Source organism: Callorhinus ursinus, unplaced genomic scaffold (assembly GCF_003265705.2).
Source record: "Callorhinus ursinus isolate GAN/ISIS: 27379988/994484 unplaced genomic scaffold, GSC_fseal_2.0 scaffold9, whole genome shotgun sequence".
Lineage (NCBI taxonomy): Eukaryota > Metazoa > Chordata > Mammalia > Carnivora > Otariidae > Callorhinus > Callorhinus ursinus.
The window spans coordinates 63,580,450-63,606,962 of record NW_027397071.1 but is presented as its reverse complement, the minus strand read 5'-3'; the positions used below and the strand labels follow the sequence as shown (position 1 = coordinate 63,606,962).

At 50.8% G+C, this 26,513-nt stretch overlaps 1 protein-coding gene across 7 annotated transcripts in view; it reads right to left on the bottom strand.

Moving 5' to 3' along the window:
* Window positions 1-26,513, bottom strand: part of LOC112823825 (AGBL carboxypeptidase 4) — a 1,550,619-nt gene that overhangs the window by 124,636 nt on the left and 1,399,470 nt on the right. For all 7 annotated transcript variants that reach the window (XM_073896781.1, XM_073896780.1, XM_073896779.1 and 4 more), the window contains one exon: window positions 4,584-4,673. In XM_073896781.1, coding sequence (XP_073752882.1) covers window positions 4,584-4,673 — 90 coding nt within the window. The remainder of the gene's footprint in view (window positions 1-4,583; window positions 4,674-26,513) is intronic.

The following is a 26,513-nucleotide window of genomic DNA, read 5'->3' as shown; positions in this document are numbered from 1 at the left end:
GGCCTGCCCAAGTCCAAGGCCTTGGCTCTGCCCACTTCCCCATGCTGCCCTCCAAAGGGTGGCGTGCCTCGCCCATACTCGCATGCATAAATATGGGTTTGATTGAGTCAATTATGAAGGCTCCTCAGAGGACAAGTGTTCTGCCAATGGCACTTTTTGGTGAGAGTTGTCCCAACAATCCCAGGAAGCTTCAGTGAAAGAACATTCACTCGACCAGAAATCAGACACCTGAGGTCCAGTCCTGGCCAAACCTCTGACTTGCAATCCGGTCTTCCTGGTGCAGAAATGAGGAGGGCTCCGCTAACAGCTCCCTCAGGAAAATAGCAAGGAAGGAGGTGGGCGGGGGCACACGGCACAGAAGCTACACACCTGGGTTTGGGAGCCCTGTGGCGGTCAGAGGAATCACACCAGGCGCCTGCAAGGTGCTCCATAGTGACCCTTCTTTAGTGCTTATTGCCGTATTCCAGACACTGTCCTAAATGTTTTATGGCTATGAACTCATTAATCTTTACAACAACCCTATGATGCAGGGTTCCTATTGTTATTTCCCTTTCAAGACAAAGGAACTGAGGCACAGAGAGACTATGGAATGTCCCCAGGGTCATACTGTCCTACGCGGAACAGCTGGGATCCAATCCCAGGCAGGCTAGCTCCAGAGACCGTGCTGACACACACCCCGCTACAGGGTGGTTCCGGAGCTCCTTGGATCTTTCATGTCACGGCTGGAGAATGAGGATGGTTTGGCCTCACAGAGGCCATGAGTGGGGTTGGGGGCAGCCGAGGGGTAACTGAGAATCAGCCATCCAACCGCCAAGAGGAGCCTTGAGGAGATCGAAGCCTTGCCACCTTGACCACCGCCCCTCCAGAGTTTTGGGATGACAGTGTTTCACTCTGCTCCCAGCAGCAGGTGCATCAGCTGCTCGGCTGTGAGGACTGTGCTCCCAGCCAGATGGGGAGGACCGGGCCCCACATGTCCGCTCCCCGCTCAAGGTCACTGAGCCGGTGAATGTGGAAGAAGCATGAACTGAGCTGAAGGTATTTCAGCCATCCTTCCAAGCCTTGGACTCTGCTGCCCTCCCCAGCACAACGTGGGCTGGGGAGGGGATGCAGCCAGGCCCTGTGGGGCTGTGGTCTGGCCTGTCTCCTGGGGGCCAAGAGACCCTTGGGAAAGACGGTGCCTCAGTCTCTCATTGGCGAAGTGGGGGAATGATGGTGTCTTAAGCTGCCTCAAGAAAGGACAAATTGTGTCTCCAGGGACGGTTACAGAGATAGGGAAGGAGGAAGACCAGGACTGAAGAGATGGGGCCCAGGCCACATCTGCCATGAACTCACTGTGTGATCCTGGGTAAGCTACTTCACTTCCCTGAGCCTCCCCATTCTCACTTGGGAATGCACAGCAACTGTTGTGGGGTGCCCAGAGTGCACCAAGCTTGGCCTTCTAGCACTTCCCATCCCTGAGTGAGGCAAAAGAGCAGGTACAGGCTTGGGAGACCCAGACTCAAAGTCCCCTTCTGCTGTTTACTGGTTGTGTGACCTAAAGTCTCCTATTTCTGAGCTCAGATTTCGAATCCCAGAACCGAAGCGGCCATTCATCCCTCACAATAGCCCAATGGGACAAACAAGATAATCCCCATTTTCCAGATGTAGACAATGATACTCAAAGATCCAGCCCTAGGCCTCAAATAGCTCATGGTTTAAAGGGAAGAAACAAATATAAATCAAATGTGTAACAAATCAGGGTGATAAAGATGACCAGCGGGTAACCACAGTGCAGGCGCAAAGCAGAGGCTGAAGGGTGTGGGACGGGGGCCCACAGAGGGTCCTTGAAATGAATGGTGGGAGATAGGAGGTGTTTGCCAAGTGGCAAGGGGTGGGCAGAGGAGCAGCAGATGCAAAGGCCCAGTGGTGGGAAGAAGGTTGTCCATTCAGGGTTAAGTTGTATGGGGTGGGGATATAATGAGGCTTGGGCCAGGGAACCTGGCAAGAGCCAGATGGTGGAGGGTTGTGAATGTCATGGCAAGGAGTTGGAGTTTATATTGAGAAGGTAGGGGGAAGGCTTAAAAGGCCCTGCCAAGGAGTAAACATTGATGGAAAGCCTGTGGGACAGCACGGAGCCTACCAACTTGGCACCAACCAGATCCCTTTTTGGCAAAGCAGGCTCAACAGAGAAACACCCGAGCTGAACTCAACTTTTCTAGGTCTCAGGCCTTGTCTGTAATGTGGGATGGTGACCCTGCCCTCTGTCTGCTGCCCACGGAGGAGGTGGGCCTGGGAGTTTGGGCTCCCAGAGCTGCAAGTTTTGACAGTAAGGCTACCGTCTTTTTACAAACAAGGACAAAAGAGTTGCGTCTGATCAGCTGGGGGAACAGGTCTGCTGCCAAGTTCAGTAACTGACAGATGGCTGCAAGTAGAGGGGTTGGTAAAACCAGGAGGGACCTGGGAGAGGTTACTGCAAGGACAGTGCTGGGAGGAAAGAGGGTGGAAGTGAGAAGGCCAAGGAGTGAGCTGGGGTGACTGCAGCTGGGAGGTGAGACACCCAGCCTCTTCAGAGCGGCTCAGCTTTGGGCAGTCCTTACTGTCCCTGAAACCCAGGCTCCGGGTCTGAAAGAAGGGGGAGGCAGTCCTGTCTAATCACAGCGCTGTATGAATACGAATGGGAAGAGAAGACTCACATCTATTTGCAAAAGCGCCTTCGTGTTTACAAAGCAGGTTACCTGCAGCGTATTTTCAGAGCACCGTGGGGAAGGGGGCAAGGGCTGTTGTGGGTGTCGGCGGAGTGCCCGGCACAGGACTGGGTGGGTGTCGGCATGCATCTTACACCAGCTTCACGGCAGCCTTTGCAAATAAGTATTGATATCCTAATTTATTTTACATTGAAGGAAACTGAAATCACACTGCTAGGAAGTGGCAGAGCCAACGTTTGACCCCAAGGCAGCCTGATGGCAAAACTCCAGATACTTCCGCAGCAGTCTGCTGTCTCCCTCAAGTTATATCATTTCTATGGGTTTTTTTTTTTAAATATTCCTTTGACTTGAAGGTCATTTTGAGACTAAAAGGAGATAAATTACTTAACTTCTCCAAACTTACATAATTATATGTAAGAATATAGTTAATATTAATTCCTATGACATAGAAAAATTAATATAATTAAAATGAATTACATTAATGAAATCAATAATAAAAATAAAATAAAATATGTAAAGTGCTTAGAACTGTGCTCGGCACATAGGTAGTATCACATTTTATATACGATATGCCCACTAGATGGGTAAAAATGCAAGCGTATTGGTGAGAATGCGGGACAGTGGAACGCTCACGCATCGCTGGTGGCGGTATAAAGGTCTCCGAGAGAAACTTGGAGGTATCTAGTAGAGTTGAGGATGCATATATCCCGTGACCTGTCAACAGCCTTCCATGGCTCTATACCCTGGAAAAGCATTTGCACGTAGGCACAAGGCAACATACATAAGGACACCTGTATCAGCATTGTTTGTAGGAAAAAACACTGGAAACAACTGCATTGTCCAGGAGAACGGAAGACAGGTGAGCAGAGGCACCCAACAGACATGGAATGGAGCACCTGGTGAAAAGAAGTGAACTACAGCCACACTCACCACCACGGATATTGGGGGAACACAAGTGCCAAGGTACACAGAGTGATACGGTTTTTTAATTTTATAAAAAGTTCAAAAACACGTGAAATGAAAGCCTGCACTGTTTAGGAATGTTTATGTGAATAGTAAAACTATTGAGAAAGGTGACAAAATACAAACTTATTGCCATCTGTGGGAGAAGGAGGGTAGACGGGAGGACAAAGGATTTAAAAGGAATAGATAATATCCTGCTTCTGAAGCTGGTGAGTACCCGGGCATTCATTAAATTCTGACTTATATATTATTCATTGAATATGCTCATATGGCTCTCTAATTGAATATATATATGTATGCATGTATATATATTGTTGACTAAATATATATTTTATGTGGACTAAATATTTAATAATAAATGAAAATGCAATTATAAAGAGGCATACTTGAGATGAAAAATTATGTCTTATTTACCCCTGGTTGTCTGATGCAAAGCATGTTTCCTTGCTCATAGGAGGTATTTCTAAAGTTGTTTATTAAGTGAATGACTGAATAAATGAGTGAATAGATACCTTCTAATTCTTATCTCCCCACTTTACTGCACTCCTACCAACATACATACTGGCCTGGGGCCAGATTTCTTACTTTTGTAACTCCCGGAGACAAGAAAACCAGGCTAGGGAGTGTAGGTGATGCCATATGGCTTATCCTCAACATGACACATATGAGAGAACTCCGTTCAGCCCTACCCAACCATCCATCCATCCATCCATCCATCCATCCATCATCTATTCATTCTTCCACTAATACATGTAGTTAGTAAACACTTATTGAAAGAAATACTAATGGAGATCGGTGTAACCTCTTTAGAAATGAAGTAAATTCGCATCCGAGATAATGACTCTGCATGTGACCACACTGTCCCAGAGGCCATGACGGTGCCCCAGTTGGATATGGGGGGAAGGCACAGGATGCCCATAAGATTTTGCAACTCACCTTGGCACACAAATGAAGAGGGTGTTTCCCCTGGGTGGACTCGTCCCGTGATGAATACTACCTTCTGCTCTGCTCCTTCCCGAAGGTTGTCTGTAAAAGAAAATGGAAGGAGGTTGTTCAGGAGGTCAGGAAAAGCTGAGACGGGGAGCTGGTATGTGGGAGAGAAGGACAGGGAAGGGACTGGGTGCTTTACATTCAATTCTTAAATCAATGGATTGGAATCATTAAGGCCCAGCCATTGGTGACTAATGAAATTATGTCCCTGACTACCCAATATTCAAAGACTACATTCCTACTGATGCAATTGATCATGTTAATATTACCATCTGTAGACATCCTGTGAGTGAAGCCAAATTCCAGACTCACTGATTGTGACCCAAGGCAAGTTGTGTATGCTTTCTGAGTTTTGATTTGCTAATCAAATCAAATCCACGTGTATACACGTGGAGAGTACTAGTGATGAAACAAGCTTACACATTGCTTAGTACACAGTAAACACTCAGTAAATAATGGAGTAAAGAAAGTAGCTGTTTCTATTAGTCATAGTAGCACTGCCATTTAATTAGGGCCTTTTGTGTCAGGCACATTATATACATTACTTAGAGTTCTACAGAAACGTGCACAGTTAATATTCCTTTTATAGAGGCAGAAACTGATGCTTAGAGAGGTTACATAACCTGTCACACAGCTAACAGGTGTGGGTCGAGCTGAGATCAGAACTCAAGCCCTTGTTTGACCTTGATGAAGTAACAGGGACCAGATTTCTCTTTCAACTTAAGCCAACTAAAAAATCGGACAAACAGACAAAACTGTTTTCAGACAAGAGGCAGTGCAAGACTAATGCATGGAAAAAGTATGCCCTCTGATTGCCCTGGCTCTTTGCCTAGAGGCCCATTCCAGACCAAAGAGCAGAGAGGGGTATCCTGAGCAGACCATGGAAATCTCACTGAGATTAAACTTCAGAGAGTCTGAAGCAGGTGGTAGCTGGGGGGAAACTGCACGTTCCAGAGAAGACAGAAGTCTGTGGAAAAAGAATCCCAGAAATCTGTCAAGGAGTCCTCAAGTGTGTTTGTGGGTCCCAAGAGGTGCACACAGAGGGTGAATCTCCACGATGTGGTGCAAAAATGACCAGGGAGCTGTGAACCGCATGGCTGCCAGGGCTCACACAGGGCTAAGAGTCATTTGAATTTCCACCACCAAAGTGGTAGTCCTCACTGATCACTCAGGGCATTCAGGAGAGAACCTAGAAGGGCCATGTCTTGGTGGTGGGGCTAAACTACTCTAGACTCATTCTAACAAAATTTTAAAATCACAGAAGTTTCAAACTGGACAGAAGAAACTTAACTGCCTGCCATATAAAGTGCAACTCTCTTTAAGGAAAGATAATAAAATCCAGACACTCAACAATGTACAATTCACAATCTCCAGCATCCAATAAGAATCATTAGACATGCAAAGTAGGAAAATATGATCCAAAATCAGAGCCCAAGCTCTTGCTACTTCTACAGAAGTCTCATTCGTATAATAAAGTTTAGCTATTGTGCAAAGAGATTATTAGACAAAAGCAGTGGCCAAGAGTGACATTCCCAGAAGGAAGGGGCAGGAGGGTACTTAGTCCCTGGCAGAGGAAGGCCAGATCAACCCAGAACAGAACCATGACTGGAAGCAATTTCAGAAGTCAACATTGAGACAAGTTGGGTTAAAGAATAATACCATCTATGTTGGAGGATGATCTGGAGGGAGAGGGGAGGTAGAAATAATTAACAGGGTTTTTACCTCTGAAATGATAGGGACAGGTTATTTTGAATGAGTTTATGATCTCAACAGTCGATGCACCAATGTCAGAGACTAAAATAAAATATATATAGGGCACCTGAGTGGCTCAGTCGTTAAGCGTCTCCCTTTGGCTCAGGTCATGATCCCAGGGTCCTGGGATCGAGCCCTACGTCGGGCTCCCTGCTCAGCGGGAAGCCTGCTTCTCCCTCTGCCATTCCCCCTATTTGTGTTCCCTCTCTCGCTGTGTTTCTCTCTGTCAAATAAATAAATAAAATCTTAAAAAAATAAATAAAAAAATAAAATTAAAAAATATATATGTATTAACTTTATTAAGCCTGATTCTAATGGCTTGGGACTTGCTTGGTCTATTGGGATGACCGTTACTGAGGTTACTGCTTCCCTAATACTAGGCGTCTGAGAGGCAGCGAGAAATACAGTGGAGCCAAAATTCATTCCTTTTTTTTTTTTCCCCTAAAATACATTCTTGAGAACTCACCCTGTGCTCAGCTCTGTGCTAGGCACCTTTAGGAACAAAGGGAGAGAGAAGTTTATGGTTTAAAAGAGGAGTTAGACACCTGAATATTTCCTAGACTGAATATAAGCTCCTCCAGGAAGAAGCTGCAATTTTCATGGTTATTTTTAACACCATTCCCAGGACACTGTGTGGACTAGCACTCAGGAATTGGCTATCGAATTAAAAATACTCGTATAGATCATGGCTTGTCTTAGTTAATCGTCATCATACCTCTGTGAAGTGGACAGTATTAACCCCATTTTATAGGTGAAGGGACTGAGGTTCACAAAAGGAAGGGACATGCCCAAGGTCACCTGTCTCCCTGCCTAGGACCCTCTCACTAGCATTTAACTCCTCTTGGATCGACTAGCAACAATATCAGATCCCGTGTCCGCTGCATTTCCACCTACAACGTACATGAGAGAGATTGGTTCCGTCCCTTTTTGCTAGTGGAAGTTGAGCTACTGCCTTTGTATTTATATTATTTTTTCACTTACAAAACAAAAAAATGAAATGCCACCAAGCCCTTAAAAAAAAAAACACTAACACTGACCCCATCTATCCCAGCAGTCCAGAAATGATAAATAGCATTACCAAGGCCCTCGGCGAACGCTACCTTTATGGATGTCTCCCCTGACCTGGTATCAACTCAATTGCATTCAGCATTTCTGCTGACCACAGAGAAATGCAAAATGGGCATTCTATTTGCACACTAATTTTACTGAGCCCCTGCGTCTTCATAAAATGATAACATGGGGCTAATAAAAATCAAGCATCTCGGGTGTTAATATAAGCAAATGTTGATGCAGGCAGGTAACAAATTGCTTTGTCATTTAGGAGGCCGTAAAGAGCATTATAATCATCTTTAGGCAAAATGGATGGGTCGCCTTTGCTTAGCTTTTAGCTTTCATTTGCAAAATCAATTTAAGGTAATGTAGCAGCTCTGAGGTGGTGTGACATGGGACACCCCCCACCCCCCCACCCTGTCACTGAATCTCCAGACTCGTGCAAAGCCAATTAAACATATTCTTGGAGGAGGCAGCAGGGATGATGGAGGAAGTATGCTTGAACAAAGCCAGGGTGGAAAGCAGCTGAACAATGAGACCAAGAACAACCCTGTAAGGGGTGATGAAACTGAAAGTTCATTGAGGGTGACATGCTCAAGGATACAAGGGCACACTCATGGGGAACCTGATAGCCACACCAGACCCTCACTTGACAGAAGGTGTTTGAAGCCAAATGTGCTTTGTGTAGCATCCCAACACACACACACACACACACACACACACACACACACACACACACACACACCCCTTTGCCTTTATATCCCTCTATCATCCACTATCTCCTTATTTATAAAATATTAATTGAACATCTATTCAGTAGCCTGGAGCTACCCACTATTATCTTCATTTTACAGAAAAACAAGGCCAAGAGACATTAAGTGACTCGTCTTAGTTCTCACAGCCCAGGACTGGCAGAGCGAGGCCCCACCCAGGCAGTCTGACTCCACCTGTGTCCCTAAATCCCACGCTACTCTGCTTCTTGTGAAGGACAATAAGAGTAACCAGTTACGATAGCAGCCAAGTAATATTTATTCAGCACTTCCTCTGTGCCAGGCACTTTCCATGTATGACCTTATTTCATTTTCATAGCGACCCAAAGAAACATCTACTCTTCCTACCCCTATCTCATAGATTAGGAAATTGAGATCTAGAAAGATGAATAATTCATCTACACCTGCATAAGTGGTACCTGTGGGGGCCAGGATGAAACCCCAGGTCTTTATGAATCTCAAATGTATGCTCTTCACACCTCTTGGAGATTAAATAGGGTCCACGGGTGGTTTTTAAAATACACCCACAAATTCTTCGTGAATCTCTTCCCTTCAAGAGGTGGAGATGAGCCCCCCTTTCCCTTCAGCGTGGGCTGGACAGACAGGCTTGCTCTAGCAAATAGCATACGGGGGGTGGGTGAAGGCATGTCACTCTTTCGAGATTGGGCTACAAAAAGACTGTGGCTTTCATCTTGGGTGCTGGCTCTCTCTCCTTCATCGCTCACACTGAGGAATCCGGCTGCCATGATGTAACACTCAGGTGGCCCGTGGAGCCCTCACCTGTCTGGGGAGGAGCCGAAGTACCCAGGAACAGAGGCCAGCCAAAACCATTTGAACAAGCTTGGAAGGGTATCCTCCAGTCCGAGGTGACCGCAGCCCTGGCCACCAGCTTCCTCCAACCTCCTGAGCCAGAGCTGTCCTACGGGGCTGCTCCTGCCCTCCTGGCCCACAGAAACTGGGAGATGATAACTTGTTGTTCTAAGACGCTGAATTCTAGAGGAAGTTGTCAGGCAGCAATTGACTAAATAGTCCTCCTGGAGATGGCCAAAGAAATCTTGCATCTTACCTATTGATGCCCAGCCTGAGGAAGGCCAGAGTTGTAACCCTGGTGTCAACATGGAAGGAGAGCCTTACTGGATCAGGTCAGTCATCAGTGGATCTGTGGCTGGTGGAGGTGCTAGAAGATGCCAAGAGGCCCCACAGAGCACTAGCTTGCCCTCTGAGGACAAAAGGCTCCCACAAGTTCACATGGTCAGTTTGGTTTCCCTTATTCTTCCCTGACAGTAATTCTGACAATAACTTGTCCTAGCGAGCGAGCTGTTCTGTGGAGGAGGAAGGGCTGGTGAGCAGGGGGTGGGAATGTGGAATGTTACAACAGGAAAAGGATTTTTTTTTTTTCCTCCCAGATCTAAGCCTTGGTCATTTTCTTGACTTCATGATCCCCGAAAGGCCATCGCTGAGGCGGGAAAAGACCTTCCTACTGGTCTCCAAACCAGACCAGTTGCCTTGTTTTCTCGAACACTCCAGGGCCCAAACTGGTCCACGCCCCACCACAAAGCTGGGGGGAAAGACCTGCCGGCAGCAGTACCAGCACGGTCAGCCGGCGCCTGCCTGAGGGTCCGCTCAGGATGAGAAGGGGCCTGTCTTTGGTCTCCTTGTGCCGGCACCGTCCTTGCCCATCAGTCCTCCAGCCGGCCAAAGCCATCTTCCCACAGCTCAAATGGGAGCCACCACTCCCCCTGCCTGCCACCCTTCAGCAACTCTCTGCTGTCCTCGGGCAAGTCCAGCCCCCTCGGTGCGGCTCCCCTCGTCCCTAGTAGCTGCTGGTCGCTGCCCGCTCCAGCCCCTTCCCCAGCCCCAGGCTCAGCTCACTCCTGGCAGCGTCGTCAGCATGAAGGCTCTTCCATACCTCCACGTGAGGACATGGAGACGAACCAGACGCTGTCCCTGCCATCGAGGAGCTCAAAGACGAATGGAGAAGAAAGCTCAAGCCTGGCTTTGCAGTCTGAATTTAAACCCGAATTCTAGAGTCAAACGGAGGGTTAAACCCAAGCCTTGCTGCACATGGCATTGAGCTCTGAGATCATGCATTTCCTCCTCTGCAAAATGAGGATAATGATACTGACAAGTAAGAATTAACTGAGATAACGCATTGGGTCTCTGCACATGACCTGATGCATAGTATATGTTCCAAAAGATGGTAACTGACAGGGGACGCCTGGGTGGCTCAATTGGTTAAGCGTCTGACTCTTGGTTTTGGCTCAGGGTCATGAGATTGAGCCCCATGTCGAACCCCATGTCAAGCCCCACATCCGTCTGGCTCTGCACTCAGCAGGAAGTTGGCTTGAGATTCTCTCTCCCTCTGCTCCCCCCACCCCAAAGAATAAATAAGTTTTAAAAATGGTAACTTACAAACACTTAGAGGTCACTTGGTGCAACTACCTCATCTTACAGATGCAGGCACTGAGGTCCCTAGACTCTAAGCAACACCAGAGCCACGACTTTGTCTTTTTCACAGCTTGTTTTCGCAGGACATCACACACAAAAGGTGCTCAATACATGCTCCTGGAATAGTTGTACTCATTGCTCTTTGGTTGAATGAGTTTATGAGGCTAGAAGCGAGCGCCCAGGCTTTCCCCAACACGTGTTCTGCCTTTCATCTCTCCCAGCCTCTAGAAATTCCTCACCAGATTCAGTTTCAGCTTATTAGCAAATGCAAATTGAATTACGATGTGCCCTTTTGCAACAAGGACAACAAAAACAGTTTCCCCAGGAAAAGAGGGCGAGAAGAGGTGAAAGCTGGGATGAAAGTCAGAGACAATACATTCTAATCAAACTTGATAAATATGTAAATTGAAGCAGCTAAACAGTTGGCTTTGACAAATGACTTGTCTGTAATGGATTTTTCCCCAGCGAAGGCGAGAGTTCAGCCTGCCCGCTACTGTTCCCGGGCACCCCCAAGCTGACGGGCAGGCGCCCGGATGCTAGGAGGCAGAGCAGAGAGCGAATGCTTCCTTTAACGCCATTTGTGGGGCACCTGCTAGGTGCTAGGCATAGCCAATGAGGGGGGAACCTCTGTCTCCTGGATGAAGGGAGCCGAGGGAAAGGCGGGGAAGGGCCACCGGCCTCCGCAGGCTGTGTCCTGAGGAGCCAGAGGAACCAGGTGTTGAGGAACGTAAATTCAATCCCTACGGTGGTTCTATTACCACCTGGAGGTCTCAGCAACTCGAAAGTGAGTGCCCTGCAGTGTTTTTCTCCCCTCACAGGACCTGACCGACACAGGGGTGGTGTTCAGAAAAGAGATTCCCTAAGCTTGCGACATAGCTCCAAACTGACCGCTTCCCATGCCCACTCTCATCTCTGTTTTCCCATCTGTAAAATGAACTGTTGGATATTCTCAGCTATGGAATACAAGAAAAAACATTAGCTATTGGAGGTAGCTCAGCTGAAGGCCCGTATAGCACGGAGCAGAAAGGAGCCGAGGGACTGCAGGTCCTCTGCAAAATACAAGACCATTGTCATTGTAAGCTCTAAATGTGTATGGGGGTGGGCATTACCTAGCAATAGATAGTCAGAATAATTGCTATGAAACTGATGATTCTAGCAGATTTTTAAACAATAGTCAGGGGAGGGGCGGTGAAAAAGGAGCGGGTTTAAGCAGTTTCTGTGTGCCAGGTACTTTTCACACATTATGATCCAGGCCTCACCAGACCTGGGGAGAATGGTCTTATTTTCCTCCTATCACTGACAAGAAATCTGAGGTTGAGTGCATTGCCCAGGGCCACCCCACAAGCAAGAGTCACAGGTGGAATTTCTATCTCCTTTCTATCTCCTGAGACTAGTCTTTCTTCTGACACCTCCAAAGGGAAAAGCTGGTTCCTGAGTTATACCAGATAAAAGACATTATTTTGTGTGTACTTGGGTGCAGGCCCAGGCATACATCTGCTTCTGGCTCAAACTCCTACAAATTCCTGAGTTTTTGTACAAAGTTATCAGAATCGAGGTCCAAACAGAAATTCAAGGTGAATGGTTTGCAGGCTTGGAAAGACACTATTAATACAATTTCTTCAAACAGGGAACCAATATTTATGAGTGCTCAAAGTAGCTTCAGGAAAACAGTTTCCTGGTAGGGCTGGGAGTAATGTGATCCATGCTGAGAGCTGAAGATCTGTCTTGCCCAATGCTGGAGGAATTCAGATTTGAAGAGTGTTCTTTCTTTCCTATTGAGATCTTCATTGACTTGTATAAAAATACCACTTTCAATCTGAAATCCCCACTGGCATCTTTGTATAAGCACTGAAAATGCTACTGGGCTTTGGAGATTTCATTTAATGAAGGAAAAGTATTTCTATTAAAGAGTGTAATTTTTTTCTTCTCTCTCAACACAACATCTTCAGAGGAGCCAAGGAAGCTGGATATTCTGGGCTCTGAGAAAACAGACGAAACCATGCCTCACCCATGACGTGGTTACACAGACTACAAAATGGCAACAGCTAAGGGAGGCAAGGAAGGGTGGGGAGTGAGGGGGAAATAAGAGCGGTTATGATGGAGGAACTCCCACGAAGCCTGCTTTCACAGTTTAGGAAGCACTGGGGCTCTCACGAGGGGGGAGTGCTGTTGCCATCACCCAAGCTCAATCCCCCATCTGTGTTGTCTGAACAGCAGCTCCCTCCCCTCCCAGCCTCTCCCTTCTCAGTGCAGGGACCCCACTCTCCGGCCGGTCCTGCAGAGGCTCCCCTTACACTGGAGGCGAACTGGGCTACTGACTCTGGCCTGCTTGTCCCCTGCCCACCCCTGCCCCCACTTCTTACGCCTCCTTCACCTGCTCATCCTCTTTCCAGTTTCTCTGCCCTGTCTGGAAGTGGCGGGGTCGGTGGCGGGGGGCTCTCCTGGCTTCTAGAAGCTGGCTCCTTACCGCTGAGGTCTCTTCCTGCGAGCACAGTAGCCCCATGGCAGCAGGAACTTTGTCTTACTAACGGCTACGGAGTCGGGTCTAACACGGCACCTGGCAGACACAGCTGCCGACTGCATATTTATAGAGGCAGCACATACGGCTAACAGGTATTGAGTGATGTGTGCCGGGCAAGGGGAGGGCCGCAGGAATAAGACCCAAGAGGTGGCTGAGGGCCGCAAATTATCCAAGGTCACACAGCTGGTGACTGGTGAGGCCAGAGCAGATCTCTGTAGGATGAATGATAAAAGCTGGGCTCCTTCTGCCTCCCTGGGGCTCCTCCACCCCCTCACCGAGGGGGGAGCCACAGAGTGCGCGGGGGTGGGAGGCACTTAGGTATGGCTGTGCCACTCACTAGCTGTGTGGTCTGGGGAAGGTCAGTCCACGTCTGGGTGCCTCAGTCTCCTCATCCATAAAAGGGGAATCATCATCATCATCATCATCATGTTCTTGGGTAGTGGTGAGGACTAGATGAGTTAAAATAAAGCATCAGTAACAGTGCTTGTCACATGAGAAGTCCTCAACTGAACATTTGCTATTCTTCATCATTCAGCAAATATTTCTCGGGCTCCCAGTCACCCTCTGGCCCTGGGAAGCCTTCCACACAGCCAGACAGTAGGTTACCCTCTGCGCTTTCCCCTCCTCACCCCTTGCACTGTTACAGCAACGGCCCATCTGTGTAATAGAACTTTGCTTTTAGTCCCTGCCTTTCCTCTCTGGTGACTCACCAATCTGGGGCCAGAAGCCCTGCCTTCTCCAACTCTTCCTGGCATTCATTTCCTTTGCCTGAGACAGAGGAGGGCATTTTGACATGGTTGTTTTAATGTAAAAAGTTGTGAAATGACTGCATCGAATTTTAAAATGCTTCTGAAAATTAGCAGGTGCTGGGTGAAGCAGCCCCTCCTCCCAAAAGCCCGAGAAAGGTTTGATCTGCACTCTCTGTCGCTGCCACCAGTTCCTTCCTGCCCCTGCTCCCCTCAGCGCCAGCCTTGACCGGGAGCCCACCAAGCCCAGTCTCTCCCCTCCCACCGTCCCCTCAGCACCCTCACCAGAAGTCTCACCAGGGAGGGGAAGTTCAGGGACGAGGGGAGGTAGCCTGAAATGTCTCCTTGGCACATTATTTGGCAATGTTTTTTTTTATTATTTATTAATTTTTTAAAAGCTTTTATTTATTTATTTGACAGAGAGAGACGGAACGCAAGCAGGGGGAGTGGGAGAGGGAGAAGCAGGCTTCCCGCTGAGCAGGGAGCCCGAGGCGGTGCTCGGTGCGGGGCTCGATCCCAGGACCCGGGAGCCCGAGGCGGTGCTCGATGCGGGGCTCGATCCCAGGACCCGGGGACCATGACCTGAGCGGAAGGCAGATGCTTAACGACTGAGACACCCAGGCCCCCCTTGGCAATGTTTTTTAAAAAGGCTGAAGGTGTAATGGTTTGTTTCCTTGGCCGTGTCAAAATGTCCCCAATATCAAAATGGTTGTGTCAGAGCTGCTGCATCAACGTGGCTGAAACAAAAGGACTGTCAAAAAACGATAGGAACCCTGCAAGGAAGCCGCCTGGCATGTTGCGGTCCTTGATAATGGATTTCAAAACATACACCATTGTAAGTGGATTAAGAAGCAATCAGCTACACTGAATACCAACTCTCCCTGTGGGAATTCCTTTTCATTCCAGTGAGGATGTTTCCACCACCCTAAGGATCAGAGAAGTTAAGGATGCTGCCTGATGTCACACAGCAGGCCATAAAACAGAGATGATTAGAGCTGAGTATGGCCTCATTAATCTCCCCCATTTTACAGCGAAGACACCAAGAGAGAAAGTGACTTGATCAAGGTCTCAGAGCGAATTGGATTTCCACAGGTTAGATCAGAAACATGTGATCAGTTCTCAGATAATTTCTCCACGCTGTGCACTGGCTTCTGGACCATAGCCTCACCACTGGACTCGGGGCACACACTCAACAGAACAGAACAGCCACTGACAAATCTTAGCTAAAGCTCTAACTGCTCAAGTCCTAGGCATGCTACTTGAAAATTGGATTGGCCAAGTTCTCAGTGAAAGAAGCTTTCGTGTCCGACCAGGCAGCTTGTCAATATCCCATTAGCCAGGCAGCCCACTGGAGCAGGGAGGCCTCTTGGTGGTCCCTGTCTGCCTGAGGGAAGGGGAACATCCATGGCGTGGGGCACAAGTGCCCAGCTCTTTGCTTCTATTTCCATAATTGGTATTTCTTCAGCCTGCTAAAGAAAGAAACCTCTGCTAACCCAAGTTAGGAAATGATCTAGCCTTACTGTCTCATGATTTGGAGTGAATGGAGTCTATCTTGAAAAAAATCAATTATAAAAACTGCATTTACAAGAACAGATTTCAAGAGGGTGTGTTTATGGAGTGGCATTATCCTAGGCTAAGGCTTCTTGGATAAACCTGGACCCCTGATAGAAACTCTGCCTTGGATTATCCCCGGGCCACCTGGACTGGAGCCGGGGCGACCTGGGTTTGAAGTGTGTGACAGACGGAAGGCGCTGGACCTCGGTTTGCTCAGACGCCAAGTGAGGAGAGGGATGTGAATCACAGGTCCCACCAAGGGGGCCTCTGGTGTTGCTGGTTCCAGAAGCCGCAGACCCACCGTGGGGCAGACTCTTGCATCTGGGAAGGCACGGGGCAGGGGGGGTGGGCAGGCTGTCAGACACGTGAGGCCTGAGAACTGGACGATTTTGCATCAGGTCACAAGCAGGGGCTCCAGCACAACAGCAGGGACCCCGCCGCCGTCTGGGAGTGTGACCACGGGCAAGCTACTTCACCTCTCTGGGCCTCCCTCAGCCTTCTCGTCTGTAAAATGGGGATCACAGTGGACTATCTTGTAGTTGCTCCCTGAGGAGTCAATGAGTTGGTAATTTGGAAAGCACTCAGTACAGTGTCTGTACCCAGTGAATCATATCAGTCCGTATTTGTTGGATAAAGTAAGTACTGGTTAATGATACCTATTCAGCGGCTCTAGGCCTGCAAGGGAGATGCTCATGTTGGGGCCCTCCCCTGTGACAGGCCCCTATGGGTAGTTATTTGATACTTCTCTCCAGGTACGTAGGCAATAAACACATTTTATTCTCTGGTCCTCAGCCCTGGCTGCATATTAGAACTACTTGGGGAGCTTTTTAGAAATACAGATGCCCGATTCCCACGCCCCCACCCCTACCCTAGCCCAGGTTCTGGGGACAGAGCTCAAAGCAAATTCTTCTTCAAACGTGCAGTCGCAAGCGAGAAGCCCCGGTTCAGCATGAGATCCAGTGTGGGCCAGGCCCTCTGCCCTCAGGGCTCTGTCTTAACACACCCTCACTCTCTCAGATGGTCTCACAGCTCCTCGTTTTTAAAACACTGTGATCCAGGAGGTTCGGAGGACCCAGGAGGTGGCCTGGGATGGCCCTGGTCAGACTGCATTGGTCCTAACAACAAGGAGAGGGCGTGGGAGTGGACAAGGAAGCATACATGCCTCAAGCAGATCATTTCTCACAGACACAGTCCCTTCCTGGGAACAGGACCAGATGACTAAGATAATAGAGGTGCGTGCGGTGTCTCTGGGAACCCCCAAAGCTCAGAGCAAACAGATTGGATTTATGGTGGAAACAGAGGCCACGTGCCTGAGAAGGAGAAAAGGCCTTTTTCCAAGGACGAAGGAGGAGGATTAAGACATTTGCAGCTGGGGACATGTCCCCCCCTCCATGTCCCCCGCCTCCGCAGACATGCATGCTGGGATACAGAAGCAGGTTCCCGGGACGGTAGGAGAACGGAAACAGGGAAGTTGCCATAGTTGAGCATCTGATTTGTGCAGACACCAAGGGGCACGCCGCCTATCAAATCTCATTCCCTCCCGGCAACCTCCCGGAGGGCAGGTGTTCTGATCCCCATCCTGCAGATGCCGAGGATGTGTGCCGAGCAGCTGTGCCAGGATCCAGCCCAGGTCCCTCTGATTCCAGAACCCCATGCTTTCCCCCTAAGGCTCAGTGCCTCACCTATCCAGAGCTTCCTGTCCTTATAACCCCACACACCCAGATCACACGAAGAGCCAGAAGGAAGCAGAAGGGTTGAGAATGACCCAAATCCAGATCCAGAGTCCCCACATTAAAGGTCACGTCCCGTCTCAGGAGAGTTTGTTCTGAACACTGGGGTGACAGGGAGATCACTCCCAATTTCCGGGACAAAGAGGCTTACCCTTTGAGGGCTAGTCTAGAAGCACAGAGTGATATAGGATGGGAACTGGCAAAGTCACCATAAAGAGACGGGGGCCCTCCCAGGACATGGTTGTTGACTGCCTGACACTATGAACACAGCGAGGGAAGCAGGTGTCAGTGAGCTGATGCACCTCGGGAGCGATGACAGCTCCCTGTGCCAGGCCTAGCCTGTCTCCGTCCAGGGAGAGGTCAACCTGACAGCCCTGAGATGTGAGCCTGCTCAGTACAACCAGCACCACAGTGAGAGCGAGCTCACGGCGGGGGTGACTACACTGGGGGGCTGCAGCCCCGTGACCTGCCCTTAGCCATCCCTTAGACCCTTGCCCTCTGGCCCCACCTCTGCACTCACACAGCTGCCTTGTAGATGTTATCCAGCGTCCCCCTGGCTTTCCCTTGTCCATGCTCCCAGCCGGTGAGGGGGCCCAGGGCTCTCACTAAGGACCAAACAGGCTCCATAGACCCCATCTCTTCACTCAAAGGCCTGAGGGGAAAATGCCCCCCATTAGAAAAGTCCCATTCCTCTCCACTCACACGTCTTGTGCCTACTGTGTGTGAGCACTGAGCCCTTGGGGTGATGAGACGATGCCATCATGGGGCTGCTCCCCAGAAACGTACCATCTAGTAACCAGGTAACATTACAAAAATGGAAAGCACGTTTGCTTGGGAGGCCTGGGGGCTGAGAAGAGTGCGCTCCAGCAATCTGGAGAGTTAGAGAAAGATGGGTGCTCATGCTGGATCCGAGAGGTGCTCCTGGACACGCAGGTGCCCGGCTGCACAGCCTGTGTCATGGGCCCAGAGCTCCCCCGAGGCTAGCTTTCTCGCTTGGGTCAAGTTCAGACCTCTGATCACAGCCCGGCTGTGAGCCGAGCTGGCCTGGGGCTGGGCTGGGATCTCCTCTCTGTCTTTCCTCACCCCAGCTCCTGGCTGGTTCAGAGAGTCAAGCGAAGGTCCTGCACAGCAGAATTTGCACGCTGTCCTTGCTGGTGCATAACAGGTGCTCTGTCTGTGAATGCTGAAGTGAACACGACCAGTCACCCTTTGCTTGCTTTAAAGCCAGGCGTTCATTAGCACCCAAGTGCTAAATCTGACTTCCCGGGAAGAAGGCGAAGAAGGCGGGCTTGCTTTGTAACGGTGCTAATGTGGCAATAACAAGGTGGCAAATGTCTGTTTGTCTTCCCTCTCCTAGAAAGGCCATCTTCTCCCATCCCGAGTCCTTTCAAAGGACAGTGTCCTTTCAAAGCCCTTCTCTTTAATGCCAAGTGGAGGAGTTCCAGACAGCTATTTGCATTTTCAATTCTAGAAATCATTAATATTTTAAAACTGCCAGCACCACGGTTTATTAACACACTTACATTTTCTACCTGCTCCCGATAAAGGGAAATTTTGTATTTGAGAACTATTCAAACATGGGGTGGTTTCCCGACTTTTGTTCAAATTCTGCTTCCAAATCCCTGCTCTCGGGAGCTCCCAGTGCAGGGGGGGGGGGGGGGGAGCCGGGGAGGGGGGGGGCAAGGGGGGGGGGAGGGGGGGGGGGGGAGGGGGCGGGGGGAGGCGAATATGGACGCAGACAGCGAGATTCTGAGGGGCCGCTGTGTGGACTGAGGGAAGCCCAGGGGCCTGGAGCCAGGGCAGCTCTTGGTACAGGCTGGACGGTCACGTCAGCTCTTCGGGGAGGGCTTCCAATTCCAGGGGAACATTTTGTAGACAGCGGAAAGAACATGAGAGAATCGGAAGACCCGTGCTTAGGGCAGCCCTTTTTAATCACTTTTAGTTGTCATGACAATAGGTTGAGGTTAAACTCAAGGGTCTTTGAGTTCAGACAGGCCTGGGTTCAAATCCCAGTTCTGACACCACTTGATGGGTGGCAATCATCATAAGTAACATTTTCGGTGTCCCCTCCCTTCCCCCGGGTGTCAGGGAGAGGGTGGGCTTTGCAGGCCAGCTCAAGGCATGCAGGGACACAGTGGGGGGAACCTGACCTTGCCTGGCTCCCGACCCTCGCACTGCTTCCCTGCCCTCACTAGTGTGGCGGGTTCCCTTAATGCTCACAGCCACCCTGTCCTAACCCCTGTCACCCCCCCTTCACAGTACAAGAGACCAAGAACCAGAGAGGTTTAAGTCATGTGCTCCAGGCCACACAGGTAGCCAGCTCGGATTTGAGCCCTGAGCTTGGGCAGGATTCCACACGGAGCTCTTGTGCCACGCACTCCAGCGCCCGGTGTGAGCGTGAAGCAGGCAGCAGCCCAGCGCCGGCAGGATTTGGGTGCCTGGCAAGGCAGCTGCTGTGGTTGCTACTGTCTTTCAAAGCCCGGCTCATGAGTCTGGCTCATGTGTCTGGCTCACAGCCCCGGCACCAGGGCCGTCCTCCTGCATGCCCTGCCTCCCCTGAGCCATGGCACCTCCCCATTTCCGTTCCCTCGCACTGTTCCTGGCACACCGTGAGGCTGCAGGCAAGGGTTACTGAAGGGATAGAGAGAAAACAATATCAGCCACACCAATTCCCAGAAGAAAACGCTTGCCAAAGATCTTTAGCCTGGACACATCAATATAAAAATGACACAGCTCTAATTTGCTTTCAGATTCAAACTGGGAAGGTGAACTTTGACCCTGTCAAAAAATGAGAACAAATTAAATTGAAACACAAAGTCATTTCCCTTGTTCCAGAGCTCTGGGTTTCTAATTAAAGTGCAGCACAGCTCGGAGGCCCGCAAGGGGGTCTGTGAGGTGGTGTCCGCTACCTTGCAAACAGAGCACAGCTCAGGAGAACGCCTGCCGTCCATTTGTTGGATTTTCTTTCCCGGGATGTATTGTGCTTCTTGTGGTATCTAGGTCCATGGATGAGAGCAGTCCCGGGCGATTAGAAAAAAGATAATAATTGCTAGAAGCTGGCCTTGTACAAAAGAACACACAACAAAATGGCCCTCAGCACACTCATCGCACCTGTCCTGGAGGGGGTGTCAGAAATGCCAGATGGGACGGCAACCACAGGGGCCCGGGGGGGAGGTGAGGGTAGGCTCCCTGCGGTGAGGCAGAGGCGGAGGCCTCTCTCCCCTGCCCCTCCCCAGCAGCTCCCATGCACTCAGAGTCTTGGCAGGGCAGCTGGGAAATGTGGATGCAGAGACAATGGTGAGGGACAGAGGCCTCACTCAGGTAACAGCAGGGCAATCAGCAGGTGCTGAGCAGGTCACAGAGGAAACTGACTTTGAGCAGAAGGCAACAGTGCTACCTGGGCTCCGGTCTGCCAGGAGGTGGCCGCCCCTCCTGCTTGGGACGTGAGGAATGGGGTCATGTTCTTCAACCCACTGATTCCTAAACTTGCAAGAGTGAAAATCCCCTGGTGTCCTTGTTAAAATTACAGTTTCCTGGACCCCACTCTAGACTCACTGTATTAGAATCTGCAGCAAAGTGCCTGGGAATCTATCTTTTTTTAAACTAGAGCCCTGGATGCTTCTTATGATTGGACAGTTTGGGAAATTCCTGGAGCACTAACTCTTTCCTTATTGGAGCCGTTGGAATACGGCCTGGCCTTGGAGAAGTCACATTCCTTCTCTGAGCTTCCATTTCCATGTCTGTAAAATGCGGATGGGGATCCCTGCCTCTTGGGGCTGTACTGTATCTGAGGAAGAATAAGAGGAGCATGTCAGGCGTGTAGACTGTGCCCAGCACTTAGGAGGTGTGCAGTGGAACCTCCATTGGAAGTTCCAGTGCAAGGAACCCCATCCTTCCAGTTTTGAGGCACCATTTTGAAAACTTGAGTAAGCAAGCACTCATTGGCTGTCACGTGACATTCTAATAATGCCCCCAGAAAATGTGAAGTCCTGCCCTCATATGCGTGAGAAGGCTGCTACACTCCAAGCCAGTGTCCCCAGTAGTGCCGAGAATCCTTCTTCCAGTTCTCAAGTTTTTGGCTCGCGGCTACTATGGAGGCTCAGCCTCCAATGTCCCTGCCCCTCCCCCCCCCAGGGGCGCTGCCAGATTCCTGTCCCCTCCAAGGAGCCAGTCCCACGAGGCTTCAGAGCCTTCCCCAGGGCCAGATGTCGGGACACAGGCTTCCTTGGGGAAGCTCTGCTAAGGAGGCCGGGGTGGAGGTGACCTCCCAAGTCCTTGACAGAATCAGCCTGCGCTGAAAACTGACCTTCCAGATTTCCACTCCCCATCTCCAGGGCTCCCACCAGGGCTCCCGATAATCTCATAACAGTAGGCCCAGTCCAGAAACAGGGACTCTCAGCTCTGAGTGGGGCCTCAAGGGGTGAGTTCCCTCCCTGTTCATGCAAGTCTGCAAGAGACAGGGTTGACGGGGTGAAGAGATGCAGGCCACAGGGGTATGTCCAGGCTGAATTATGTCCAGAATTCGTATGGTGAAGTCCTAAGTCCAGGGACTTTGGAATGGACAGAGTCACAAGGAGAAATTTAAGACAAAATGAGGTCTTATGAGTGGGTCGTCATCCAAAATGACCGGTGTCCTTATAGAAAGCGGTGAGGAGGACACAGCCCTGCCTGGAGGGAAGACCACGTGAGGACGGAGTGAGGACCACCATCCACAAGCCCAGAGGAGAGGCCTCAGAGAAGCAGCCCCGTGGCACCGGAGATCAGATCTCAGCACTGCCATTCATACGGCAGCCAGAGACACAATGACAGACTGTGCAGGCTTTGGTACAGGCTCCTTCCCTTGGCTCTTGGACCCTCGCCTTGGGAAAGGCTCCCTCAGTTTTCTCCTCTGGGGAAGAGGAAAACAGTATGTTGGCTCACAGGTTGTTAACATGGGCATATCTCCCAGAAGATAACATAAGCAGGACAAGCCTGGCATTTACTAAGTGTATGATATGTGTCATCTCCCTTCCCTGTGCAGCTGTGCAAAGTTGGGTCTGGCCTGTAACCCCTCTGAACCTCGATTTTATCACATAGGAAATGGGTGTCACAACCTTTGTCTCCCTCATTTAACAGAGCTGCTGGGAAGCCCAGCAAGGTAACATATGGGATGGGTTCGAGAAATTACAGATGGGAGGGACAGAGCGATGTCGTCCTCCCCAAGAGATGCTTTTAAACTGAGATATGAAGTAGAGAGCAGTAGAAAGGGCAGTGGGCTTGGACACATAGGCTGTGGGTCCAAGTCCCAGCTCTGTGGTTTCAGTGAAACCGTGGTCGTGTCACTGAGCTTCAGTAGCCTGCCTATGGGGATGGGGACAGCTGTGACAGAGGATACGGATACTCTCCATTCAGGTGTCCACCAAGTCCCCACGGGATCCTGGACACTGGCCCCCTGAGCCTTCAGCTGGGGTCGCGGCAGACGGGAGCTCAGCGTCCTGCCAATCCGTGCGTGCCTCCTCAGTCCCAGTTGACTCCCGGCTTGCCCCTGCCATCTCAGCTGACTCACAGTAAGGACAAGGGCAAGTATTTGGGATGAGGCAAACAGCAGAACAGGAAGGATGTTCAAAAAAAAAAAAAAAAAAAAAAAAAAACCTCTCTCCAGCAACACTCGTCCAGGGAAGGGGGGTGTGCGAGGCTAGGCCTCCCCGAGGGGGCTAGGGGAGGGCTGGGTCTGCTGTCCTTGAGGGCCGTCACAACTCTTCGTCATCTGGCTCTCTGAACAAGTAAAAACATTAAGTTGTCAGGACTGGAACGACAGCTCACAGGGCGAGGTCAGAGCTTACTGACGAGCCACTGAGCGTCAGCTCGGTAATTATGTCCCGGTCGAGAGCCGATTTACCAAAACCACACTGGCTGTGACTACTTTACATGGGGAAGGTTGGATGAGGAAGACGGCCTACCCCCTCCTGCCAGTTTTGAGGTACCATTTTGAAAACTGAGTAAGTAAGCACTCATTGGCTGTCACGTGACATTCTAATAATGCCCCCAGAAAAATGTGCCCAGAGAAAAATCATTTCTCTGGCTCTGCAGGCACTCAGAGTCTAGCTGCCTAGACCATTAGGGGCACAGTTCCAGGGACCCAGTCTCCACACCCTGCAGGGAATCATGAAGTGATGGGGGAGACTGTCTTCCCTGCCAAAGGGCTGCCATTAGGATGATAGTCAAAGACTCGTGGGTCGCGTCCGGCCTGTGTGGATCCCTGCAAAGTGCGCTCAGGCCTCACGGAGCCCTTCCTGGGGTTGGCTCCTGCCGCCGGGGCCAAGTCTGTGAGGGCCCAGACATGGTCTGGAGAAGACCTGCCAAGAGGCCTATACCAGTGAATAGTCCAAAGGGGGAGGCAGAGGGAAAGAAGGAATCCAATCCCTTCCAGCCCACAGCCACAGGCTGAGTTCTGGTCCCAGAATCAGCTGATACCAGGGCTGACCTTTGACTTGGACATCAGACTAAACTTTCTGTCAACTGTGGTTTGTAAGGCAAATAACTGATAATACGAGGATTAAGTAGAGTTCAGGGAAGGACCCTGCTTATCTGGCTCTCTACTGGGCCCTGAGGAAGGAGCCCTCCTCAGCAACTGCTGGTTAATGCCCTGTAGGAATTAGGCCCTGAGATCCATGATCCTTTTACATCATTTTTCAAGAGATGCTGGGGAACTTGAATTTTACATGAAATTTCTACATATTGGAAACTACTTTTTTAAATTTTAAAGCAAAAAATAAATGTCCACGGGCTTGGCGCATGTTTCTGTTTTAAGCCGTGGAGCCCTGCAAACCTAAAGGAGCTGGTTTGACTATCAAATGTGACGGTGATTCGTTCTTTGGGTCTGACTTCCTATCTTTAAAATGAGAGGAAAGGGAAAGACCTCCCTCCAGGACATTCCTCCCTGCAAAATTCTGCAAAAAACGCCATCATCTGCCAGCCTCGTCAGAACAAAACGCTATGGGCTCTGGGGGCGCAGGAGGGTTACTCCTCCCCCCCTCCCAGCTGCCAGGAGTGGAAAACTGTAGCACTTACTGCTGGGGGACAAAGAACCCCAAGGAGCTTTGACACAGGGTGGGGACTTGCTAGCATGCACCATCTGGTGGGCATGGTCTCTAGAGACACCAAGTTCTGCCACCATTTCCTTACTTGACCTGGAGAGAGTCATCTCCCCTCTCTGAGCTACAGTGTCTGCATCTGGCCATACAACGAAGGGCTCCAACTCAGCCACCTCTGAGGGCCTGCTTGGTGCTGAGGCTCTGCTCCCAGGCCAAGCTGAGTGACTGTGCACAAGGATGGAGGACAGCCCCTCACTGCCTGCAGTTGGCAGGCTCACGGGTGTGTGTGTGTGTGTGTGTGTGTGTGTGGTGTGTGTGTGTGTGGTGTGTGTACTCACACCAGGCTTGGCTGTCATGCCAGCATTAGACAATACTCGGGGGTGGGGGGGTGGTGGTTGAAACTCATGGGGAAGGGCCAACACAGAAGGGACTGGGCAGGGGCAGGTCAGGGAGGAGTCAAGTGACAGGCAGACAGAGGTCAGGAGACCTCCAGGGAGTTGGAGACTGACACCAGGGCAGAGGCAGCCGAGGCAGAGAAGCAAGCAAACTTGGAGACTGCACCAAAGGCGCCCAGAGACCAACAGGAAGGGCCGAGGAGAGTGTGAAGGGGAGGGTGGGAGTGTCAAGGAAGCCAGGGGAGCTGCCAAACCATTGGCTTTGATTAAACATTTAACTTGGCGTCCAGAGACTGTCAGGCTGGGGCGGAGCAGCGCGGCTCGATGGAGAGGAGAGCCGGAGCAGTAAGGGCCCCGGCGGGCTGGGCTGTGAGCGGGTGAGCAGTCTGCGTGGCAGGCTACAGCCCTGTGCGGACACCACCCCAGCCCTGATGCAGTGAGGCAGTGGGGAGAGGCTGTCTGTGCAAATGAAACTCTCTGGTCTGGGGCTGGGGTCTCAGATGAGGATGGTCAGGCTGCAGCAGAAAAGCCCACAGCTTGGAGTTTGAGACCCAGGTCTGCTGACTAGCAGCTGTGTGACCTTGAGTCCACTTCCTCACCTCTCTGCGCCTCGCTATCCTCCTGTGACGTGGGGACACTAGTGCTCCTGAGTGCCTGGTGACTGAGTTGGGGGCGGGGCCAGGGGCAGCCCATCGGCCTGTGCTCCCCGCGCTGGGAGCCCGCTGCTGCTGCTGCATGGCTGGCAGGCCTCCTGGAGGTCTCTGCTCAAGTGTCGCATTGCAGGGGAGCCCCCTACAGAACAGGAATGCTCCCGGCACCCCTTGCCTTCCCCGCCTTCCTCCCCGCAGCACTCCTCGCCCCCTGATGTGTACAGATTTATTTCCTCCCCCGACGGCATGTCGGCTTTATAAAAACAGCAGCTTTGCCATTTTATTCACGGCTGTAACCCCCAGACCAGGAACAGCAGGTGCTGAACGGATACTTGTGGAAGGAAGGACAGAAGCCAGGGAGACTCATACTGCCGCATTCACAGGGGGCTCAGAGGACCAGGTGGAAGTCAAGGTGTTTGGCCCCGATGGGGATGAGGAGCTCACCGCGGCTGGTCCTCCGCGGGCCTGGGTCTTGGCCCTTCTCTCCGCTCTCACATCCACCTGAGCCCCAGGGCCTTCCCTCCCTCCTGCTCCCCGAGCTCCTGGCTTCCTTGTGTTGGTGTTTCATGCAGCAGCCTGGGCGCAGAACGCCCTCCCCTCCTCGGCTTTGCCAGGTCCTGCCTGGCTTCAAGGCTCAGCTTCATTCCTCCATTCGTTCAGATGCTCATTGCCGAGTGTCTGTTGCTGAGGGGGATGCTCTATGCAATCAGAACAGATTCTACCGGCTCAGAAATGAAACTGTGGTCTCCAGGGACCCAGGCTCCCCCAGTATGAGAAGACAACCCCATTCCCTCCAGTGCCCTGCAGGCGAGGCCTGAGCAGTACTGAGATGCTGCCGGGGCCTTCAACAGCTCATGCTATAAATTGCATTTCTGAGATTAAGGAAGTCATCTCAGCTTCAGACCTGCCGGGACACAGGAGGCCCTGGGTGGGAATGGTCTGATCCAAGAGGCATTAGCGATCCAAATAAGAGATGCTAAAGGCATCACTCGGCCATTGTTCAGGGATGGAGACACAGAGGGAGGGAGAACCTGTGCATCTGTGAGGAGAGAGGGGTCGTGAATGATGGGGACGAGGGTCAAACTGAAAGTTCTGTGTTTGAGCCTCAGGCCCAGCCTTGCCCCGTCAGGCGTGGGATATCTAGGACCCACTGGGATCTACGACATCAAGGTGGGATCCCCATTCAG